The sequence below is a fragment of the Salvelinus namaycush genome, chromosome 5, assembly GCF_016432855.1.
Source record: "Salvelinus namaycush isolate Seneca chromosome 5, SaNama_1.0, whole genome shotgun sequence".
NCBI classification, from domain to species: Eukaryota; Metazoa; Chordata; class Actinopteri; order Salmoniformes; family Salmonidae; genus Salvelinus; species Salvelinus namaycush.
The window spans coordinates 43,648,578-43,658,487 of NC_052311.1; the positions used below are offsets into that span (position 1 = coordinate 43,648,578).

Consider the following 9,910-nt stretch of genomic DNA (forward strand, 5'->3'; position numbering starts at 1 on the left):
AATAGCTTACTGCAATTGGACAGGACTTGGGAGAAAAAGAGTTAGAAGTTAACATAGGCTAATACAACGTAAACATAGGCTCATCCTTTAGCAAAGCCTACCACGGAACCCAAACCAGCTGCGCGCGTGTGCCATCGTGCGCCATCATGCATAAATGTATTTTGTCCCCCCACACGAAACGCGATCACGACACGCAGGTTAAAATATCAAAACAAACTCTGAACCAATTACATTAATTTGGGGACAGGTCGAAAAGCATTAAACATTTATGCAATTTAGCTAGTTAGCTTGCACATGCTAGCTAATTTGTCCTATTTAGCTAGCTTGCTGTTGCTAGCTAATTTGTCCTGGGATATAAACATTGAGTTGTTATTTTACCTGAAATACACAAGGTCCTCTACTCCGACAATTAATCCACACACAAAACGGTCAACTGAATCGTTTCTAGTCATCTCTCCTCCTTCCAGGCTTTTTCATCTTTGAACTTATATGGTGATTGGCATCTAAACTGTCATAGTATTACCACGACGACCGGCAAAACAGTTCGTCTTTCAATCACCCACGTGGGTATAACCAATGAGGAGATGGCACGTGGGTACCTGCTTCTATAAACCAATGAGGAGATGGGAGAGGCAGGACTTGCAGCGCGATATGCGTCAGAAATAGGAATGACTTCTATTTTAGCCCTTGGCAACGCAGACGCTCGTTGGTGTGCAATAATTGAATAACATGGATTTCTACATTTATTTTGCAACGCTCGCGCACGCAATGTGTCCGGTTGGGTCAGCATGTACTTCTAATCACATCACACACAAGTTCTTACCATCTCGGGGGATATTCCTTGCATACTATACACTCTCACAAGACAGTCAAGGTAAATGTTAGCTTTATCTATTGTTTATGGAAAGCGATTGCAAAACAATACCAGAGGAAGAACTCACATTTCTGTAGTGCAATGGAATCGCTTATAATCAGAGGCTACAGCTACCCAAAAGAAAAAGTCTAATAGTTCACCACAGATACAATTCCTGATAAAGACTGCATTAAGAATGAAATATATTGTTTCAAAGGCTAACCAAGAGGGAGGGTGAAGTCTAGGCTATTGAATGCTGTCTTTAGGCATACTGATGTACAAAACAGGGGCATTGGAGAACCAGAGTGCTATTTTGAGTAAACAAAATGACAGTATCAATTACAGCGTAGTGGGGCTGTAGCGCAAATGTCCATTTTTACTGTGTGTATATGTGCGCACGTGCTATTGGAACACAGGAAATGGAAACAAACTGCGCCCTGTGAGATCAGATGGAAACTCGCAGAGAGCTGTGAGAGGCCAATATGGGGGAGGAGTAAGCCCCAACACACAAGATCCCTTGTTCCCAACTCCCTAGAGAGCTTCCCTGTCCCCAAGCCAGGCTCATGTTGAAAGTCAACATCTAGACCTAGGACTACATTGGATCTCAGCTATTTCCGAAGGATGACTTACTGCATTTCACCTAAGTCCTAAATAATACACCACAAGACCCCAACGGAGCTTCCCAGTCCCTGACCTAACTTAATATTGAAAGTAAACATCTAGGCCTACATTGGCTTTCAGTAGGCCTATTTCAGAAGAATGATTTACTGCATTTTACCCTCCTTCTGTCCACAGAGAACAGAAGATGAGCTAGCCTATAAAGTGTCTTGTTAGCAGGACTTTTACACGTTTTACATTAATCTGTGGTCATGGTAAGGCTCGTTAAACCTGTTAAACGCTACACCAACAAACAGTCCACTGTAAAGGCAAAGTTAGTATTGCGATCATCACTAATTACAGTCTAAAAATAGAAACATGAAAGGCTGCCCTGTCTTGGTTCAATAAAGAAAAGTGTGAGTCAACCACTTTGCTGTAGCATACTACAGTGTGGGTGCACAAAAGTCCGTGCTCATCACAAAGTTCAGCATTGCATAAAATAACCATTTGTATCTAGGAGTAATAAAATGGGCAGAGACATATGTTCTTATCTGCAATCTACTAATATGGACATTTTCCAAGATACAAAAATAAAGAGAACCCAAGACAATCAAACTACAGCGTCCATCCATTTTCAATTGAAATGAGTGGCTACTAATTGCCTGTCTAGCTTTACACCTTCAGTTGACAGATACTGAGATAGCTAAAACTGTGAAAATCCCAAAGCTGCTGAACGTCAGGTTTGCATGGTGCATTACCAAACCCAAATCAGGACACAATGACTGATGAAATGTCGCAAACCTACAGAATATGGCCTATCTTAGAAATATAGATGGCGAACCTTAACAAACCATAATATTGACATGCTGTATATGGATAGTTAGCTAATTACCTAACTAGCGCGCTCGTTCCAAACCATAACTCTGCTCAAAACATCCAATAAAGAAAGCCACATAGCTAGCTAGAAGTTATATTCTTAGCAAAGCTAGCTAATTTGAACAAGCACTAATGCACAGAAAAAAAAGTTGCTTACGTTTCAGACTGCGCTAGCAAATAGACAATCTAAATACAACAGAAAATCATAAACATTTCCCCCTACCAGTGTCTTTATTCACTCTAGACATATCCAAGCAGTGCTTCCACGCATGATGTGCAGTGCAATGTCCAAGGACCTGTTCGTGCAAGGAATGTTGATACATTTTTTTTCACCCGCACTTGCGCAAGTGATGACGGCGGTGTCACAAACCAAACTAATCAACCAAGAAAACACTTCGTCTCTCCCGAGCCCGTACGGGAGTTGTAGCGATGAGACAAGATAGTAACTACTAACAATTGGATACCACGAAATTGGGGAGAAAAAGGGTGTAAAAAAAAATATATATATATATTAAAAACATTTAAAAGAAAAGAAAACACTGGGCGGTCTCTGGCAGGTGGCAAATTTAAAAAAAAAGCTTCAGTACAAATGTTTACACAACTATGAAGCGTTTATGTCGGCCAAATGCAGTCTTACAATTATTTCCATGTCAACCAATTTTTTAACTAACGTGAATTGATATGCATTGTACATGCATAAAGAAATTGCATGAAATAATGAAAAGTATATTTCAGTGGCAGGAGAAAATTTGAGAAGATACAACAACAACAACAACAAATCAACAACAACAAATCAACATTGCAAATAGCATCTAGATGTACAGGTTTGGGCACTTTGCTTATCAATCGGAGTGCCAGAGCAAATAGCTTCCTTTGACAGTGGCTGACACTGACAGGCACACATGTGCGATAGTTTGCTCACAGTGTGAAGATAGATCCATTGTGAAACAGTTTTTCTAGAGTTAAAGCCAATATGGATGATAATGTTGTCAATCTCCCCAAAGTTTAACAAGACCAACTAACATCAACAAGAGACATGTCACAAAACCATAAGGAATGACATAGCTTTGTGACGTCACTTTGGAGGGCACCTCCTAGGCTTTGGATCAGATACAGTTATCATGATCCAAGAATCATGGTTAATTATCAATCATGTGCTTTCTTAGTGTAGACCTGTAATTTAATTCAGCTGTCAGCTACACATACTTGCTAGATATTACCACACAATGGGCTCTGTGTGATAAGGGTAGAAGTTCAGGAAGGGTACTGACTGAGAGGGACACGAAGAGGGCTGTTGGCTTACCTGTTTTCTTATGCTGGCTGATCTTGGTGTGTGTCGTTCCCAAAGGTGCAAGGGTCTGTTTAACGCCACCTTGGCCTTTGGAGGCTTTGCGGTACTTGTGGAGCCACTCAAACTTCGGTGCTTCCTTGGGAGACTTGCAAACATCTGAAGGAGGAAAAAGGAAAACATGAAAAAGGCACTTACACAAATCCCAAAACATGCCATTTCAATTGTAGGCTATAAACACACAATTGTAGGCTATAAACACAATTGTAGCCTATTTGTTATTCAAATAGTTTATATTTGTTGCTCCAATATCCCACGGAAGTGGAAAAGCTGGAGGAGCATCAATGACAAGGAAACAATTCCAAGAGATCCTCAGCAGATTCACAGAACACACAATGAGGATAATCATCAGTAATACAGTGAACTGAAAATGACACAGCATTTGCTTCATTCAAATAGGTACTCAAAGTAGAAAGTGATTCAGAGGCAGGTTACTTCACATTCTCACAAGCTAGTTGCCTCGTATGTTGAATCAAAATCTTTTGTTACTGTGTGGCTGAAAAAGGTATTCAGTTATGTCTCTTTCACATGGTTCACACACACACAGAAACACACACACAAACACACACTTCCTATTACACGTACATTTGCGCTACCTTGAGAATATTACCGCACCAAAATCACTCATGCTGCTATTTTATTTTCAATAAGACCACACGCTCATACAAAGATGTCACTTTTCTGCTTACCTTGTGAGTTTCTCACATTCTTCCTGTTCACAACAAAACCTGCCAGGTTACCAAACCTTTCCATCACTGTTTCCTCTCACAGAGTAAAAGTGAGTGTGGCCCTTTTTAAAAAAGAACTTTAGTCCTCCATCTTAAATTTAAGAGCTCCATTGTGTAAAGTAGTGAGCTAATGCCAAAAATGACACATACATAGCAAAGTAGACTCTGTGTCTCAACGAATCCAGTGGCTCATCCGATTGAGATAAACAGGAAAAAAACACGTAAAAGCCGAATTCAAATATATAATTCAGATGGAAGGAAATATTATATTTATCCTACACTTACATAGTTACAAATGCTTAGTTAAGCAACAGACATAAACTACTCAGGATGAGCACACAGCACTAAAACTATGCGCCTCCCCAGTCTCTTTTCCTTCTTTCACTCTCTCTCTTTCTCTGATGCCATTTCTCTCTCTCTCTCTCTATCGCTATCTCTCTCTCTCAAGTATGCATCATATTTGGCTGTTGTCTTATAAGTGACAACTGGTTCCCCTCTTTTTAGAGTTTTGTGTAACTTGTGGTGAGGAGCTGCTGTTTCTTTGCTCATCTATTACATAATTTGTACTTTTACCAACTTGAATTAATCCTATTGTTGTCAACTGAACATTTTCTGAACCATCTGCCATTTTTCTGAGTAGCAACAAGTACATACAGAACACAATAGACTTATGGTTAAAAAATATGTGATTGTCAGGGTTGGGTAGGTTACTTTCTAAATTTAATCCGTTGCAGTTACTAGTTACCTGTCCAAAATTGTAATCAGTAATGTAACTTTTGGATTACCCAAACTCAGTTATGTAATCTGATTACATTCCGTTACTTTTAGATTAGTTTCTCCTTAAGAGGCATTAGAAGAAGACAAAAATGTATGTTACCAATTGAACGACATCTATCGCAGGATAAATCAATGTTAAAGTTTACATTGCTGGCCATATGTTATTGACTGTATGTTTGTTTATTCCATCTGTAACCCTGTGTTGTTGTTTGTGTCGCACTGCTTTGCTTTATCTTGGCCAGGTCGCAGTTGTAAATGAGAACTTGTTCTCAACAGGCCGACCTGGTTAAATAAAGGTGAAATTAAAAAATTAAAAATATATGGATGTTAAATTTTACCCTATGGGTTGGTTATGTAGGCTTCTTCTAATCCATCGCTACATATAATATGATTAAATTATATATTTACATTAAAAACCAAAGTCTATCAGAATATCAGTCATTCCAATAAATGTTATACCCCTCGATCTTCAAGAATAGGACTTGGAAATATGAAAGTATAGATTAGTCAAATTATTTTACCTGAGCATAACCCCAAAACTAAGGACTTATTAGCCAGCCCTACTCTGTTGTTTATGATTTTGTTGTCATGTAGGACTGATTGGACTCATTGATTCGAGTTGAAAAATAAATGCTACACTCATGGAATGGCATGCTTTGAGCACTACTGAAAAGTGCTATTTACAGTACATGTGAAAAATGAATGCCATATGCTGCATTTGCTATAGGCCTATTGTTTACCTTTTTGTTGGTGACACTTTGATATCTTGATAATATGTAGCTGTTTAAGGGCAAATCCACAGATCTTTTGGTAAAAAAGTTTACAAACATTTGAGAATAACAGGCATACATATATTTTGGGTTCTCAAGGAGTATGATAGTTGAACTAAGCTCGAGGCATTTATAAGTTATATTCTTCAAGAATCAATGAATATATATGTATATATATCATTTATAAATCCAAGAATGGATGTAGCAACTACAGATTGCCCCTTTAAGTCTGTAGCCTATAAAAGCCTATTCCTGCTCTTTTCCCGCACTCCATCAAACACATTTGGTGTGTCATCATAGTGGTCTCTGACTTGTGGTCAGACTTGCTCTGGTGGAACAAACTTTTTTTGTCAATGCTGATTTGAATGTCAATGAAAGGAAATGACTGGTTTAAGAAATATGGTGGACACCCCCTCTTGCCCATGCCTCCACCGATTCAATGCTTATAGATTTGTGGTAAGTAGCGACCAGGTGTACACTTCAGGAGAAATAATTTGGATGCAACACTTGTGATAATTTGAAGGAAAAGTAGGCCATGTCTTACCCCTCCAGGCTTTGTTGACCTCACTGAGGAAAAGGCGAGAGTGCGAGCCAAAGGGGAGCCTCACCTCCAGATCCCCATCCTGGAAGTTCAGCCTCACTCTAGTGTCTGCACCTATAGAAATATCATGTAATAGACATTTAATAACTTGGCCCTATGAACATACCAGGGGGAAATTGACCCAGGGAAAAAATAAAACTCACCCACAAAAGAAAGTTCATCTGCCGAGGACACTGAGGAAAGCATAACATGTTATTACAATGCATTATAAGCCTCCACCTCCATTGTGCATATTATAATAAGCAAGTTAAAACCAATCCATTAACTATTGCATACCTTCCACAACTGCAAAGTCATTAGAGATGGGAAAAATGTCATCCAATGTGACATCTTCACCAGTTATCGCCATTCTTCTATGGGTAAAAACAAACAGCCTATAGGATACAAAGGTAGGACATTACTATGGGCAGGTGTAACGCATTTTTTCAGAGCATTTATATTTCATAAGTCTGGTGGAATAGCACCAATTTCAACTCACGCATGTTCCTTGGTGCGCTCCACCAAACCCAATAGTCTGCTTTCAGTGACATTGTCCACCAAGACAAGACATTGAACAGCATGTTTACAACAATCTAGTTAAGGGAATTGCAAAGATTTTTGCACAATGTTACATTTGAAAAAAGGTCTACACAATTGTTGATATAAAAATGAAATGCTTTTTTTTATATTGGGAAAAACATTATGCATCAAGTATCCTCAAAGAGCAGAGGCCTAGTCATTGCTATAAAAAAATCAAACGTCTGGGAAATATGTAGACCTACAGTAGCCTACAGTTAGGGGCTTGTATTCACGGTAAGGTCTATCTACACCTGTTTTATTAGGCGTATGTGACAAATACAATTTGATTTGAGTAGCTTGTATAAGATTGCCACCCAGTGGAGGACCTATCATATTGCAAAAATTGGACAGTAGCCTCTACATGTCACACCTATATCCATACAGGATTTACACCAGTGCTTCACCCAAAAGGCTCAAACTTTTCTGTTTCCATCTACGCAGCCCCGGCACCCGTGTCTCATTGGCCATGGCTTCAGCGGACCTGCTCTCACTTGGAGCCGAAGCCAGGCCACTGGTACTTTTCAGTTGTCATGTACATAACACTGGCTAAATGTGAACTTTCACACCTTCTTATGCAGAGGTTGTTGATTCTGCTCTTCACACATCTTCACTGTTAGCCCTAGCTATTTAAACACAATGTCCATAGTATAACATAAGGGCGTATACTAGTGTAACACTGGTGTTACGGTCGAAAAGCAGCACCAATGTCCTCATTGAGCAACTTGCATTCTGCTTCTTCACACTCAAAGCCTATTAAATCCAAATAATTGTACTATTGAATGAAATATATATAAAATATCACTACATTCAGGTACACACACGTATAGCCTATTAGGCCTTGACAAACAAACTCCACGGCCTCGCCTTTGGTGAACTGCCCGTAGGCTACGACGGAATGAAACATTGTGTTCTTCTTCCAAAGGAAGACAAACATCAGCCTTTAGATAACGCACTCGTAACATCCGAGTGATACAAAAAACATTTAGTACATGCTATAAAGGATACTATGACGCAATGTTCGTCTTCTGCCAAAATCTCTTGAATTACGAAGGATTGATCCATTACTTAAAACCGTTACTTTCGTGCGAACTCTCTCACGCTCTCAAAATACAGATTGAAGCGAGAATAGACACAGGCCAATCGTTTCTCTCTTACGAAGTTGGGCTAGACCACCTACTTATCGAGAACACAAAACAACAAAACCGACTACATTTTTGCTTTCACAGTGCGTAAAACTGTATTGCAGTGTTCCCGACATGATTCCGTATTCTTCTAGATGTCCTTATTCCCTTTCCCTTAGATACTTGTGGACCTGCCACGCAGAGATTTCAGCGAATAAGAGTGACGTCATGTTTTGGCTGTCGTTCGAGGAAATATTAATCGGATTACTCACTGTTTCAATCAATCAAATATATTTATAAAGCCTTTTGTACATCAGCCGATGTCACAAAGTGCTATACAGAAACCCAGCCTAAAACCCCAAACAGCAAGCAATACAGATGTAGAAGCACGATGGCTAGGAAAAACTCCCTAGAAAGGCAGGAATCTAGGAAGAAAACTAGAGAGGAACCAGGCTCTGGGGATTGGCCAGTCCTCTTCTGGCTTTGCCGGTGGAGATTATAGCAGGACATGGCCAAGATGTTCAAACTTTCATAGATGACCAGCAGGGTCAAATAATAATAATCACAGTGGTTGTAGAGGGTGCAACAGGTCAGCACCTCAGGAGTAAATGTCAATTGGCTTTTCATAGCTGAGCATTCAGAGTTAGAGACTTCAGGTGCGGTAGAGAGAAAAAGTCCTGAGGCCTGGTCCCAGGGCTCAGGTCCTCCGGGAGGAGAGGGAGAGAGAGAGAATTAGAGGGAGCATACTTAAATTCACACAGGACACCAGATAATACAGGAGAAATACTCCAAATATAAAAGACTGACCCTAGCCCCCAACACATAAACTATTGCAGCATGAATAAATACTGTTAAATCGGACAGATGCAGGTGTAATATTAAATTGTAGATGTGCTATCTACTTCATACACACCAGGATTGGATAGGTTACTTTCTAAATGTTCTGTTAAATTACCTACTAGTTACCTGTCCAAAATTGCAATTAGTAATGTCATTTTTGGATTACCCAAATTCACTAATGTCATGTCATTACTTTCAGTTGCTGTTGGATTACTTTCATTTAAGAGGCATTAGAAGAAGACAAGAAGGATGATCGAACGCATTTGGTGTGTTATCATAGTAGTGGTCTCTGACTTGATGTCAGATTGGCTAAGGTGGAACAAACTCAAACTTGCACCTTTCTTCAATCCTAAATTGAATGTCATTGAGAAAACATAAAGGTGTTATAATGTATTTGTTCGCAAACATCCTTTCTGAATTTAAAAGTACTAATCATCTAGTTTTTCAAAAGTGTTTCTAATATGATTACAATATTATTTGCTGTTAACGTAATTGATTACAGGTATAAAAAAAAATGTAATCAGATTAAATGTCTGCATTACATGAAATTAGTTACTCCCCAATCCTGATACACACACATATCAAACCCTTATTCATCAGGCAAAAGAAAGTTACATTATTATATTATTTGGACAGTATTGTGTAGCCATGTCTAGCCATCAATAATTTTTGTAGTTTAATAGGAAAAAACATAGGCCCTGGACCTTTTTATTAACATAATACTGCATTGGATTGAAGTGTTGTAGTTATTGTATTGGATGGCATTTCTCAGGAAGAAATCTAAGGAAAATGTCACAATATCTTATTATGAATGTCTTGTTGTACTGTGGCACAGCTCTAT

At 39.0% G+C, this 9,910-nt stretch overlaps 1 protein-coding gene across 2 annotated transcripts in view; it reads right to left on the reverse strand.

Moving 5' to 3' along the window:
* Positions 1–8,441, reverse strand: part of LOC120048316 (type II inositol 1,4,5-trisphosphate 5-phosphatase-like) — a 30,187-nt gene extending 21,746 nt beyond the window's left edge. The window contains exons 1-6 of one of the 2 annotated variants that reach the window (XM_038994190.1): positions 8,114–8,441; positions 7,029–7,108; positions 6,827–6,924; positions 6,694–6,723; positions 6,494–6,604; positions 3,630–3,773 (exon numbers count right to left, since the gene is read on the reverse strand). In XM_038994190.1, coding sequence (XP_038850118.1) covers positions 3,630–3,773; positions 6,494–6,604; positions 6,694–6,723; positions 6,827–6,924; positions 7,029–7,108; positions 8,114–8,170 — 520 coding nt within the window. In that variant the 5' untranslated portion in view covers positions 8,171–8,441. Of the gene's footprint in view, positions 1–2,549; positions 2,610–3,629; positions 3,774–6,493; positions 6,605–6,693; positions 6,724–6,826; positions 6,925–7,028; positions 7,109–8,113 lie in introns of those variants that run through there. The other variant, XM_038994191.1, reaches the window with a different exon arrangement.
* Positions 8,442–9,910: the final 1,469 nt, after the last annotated feature.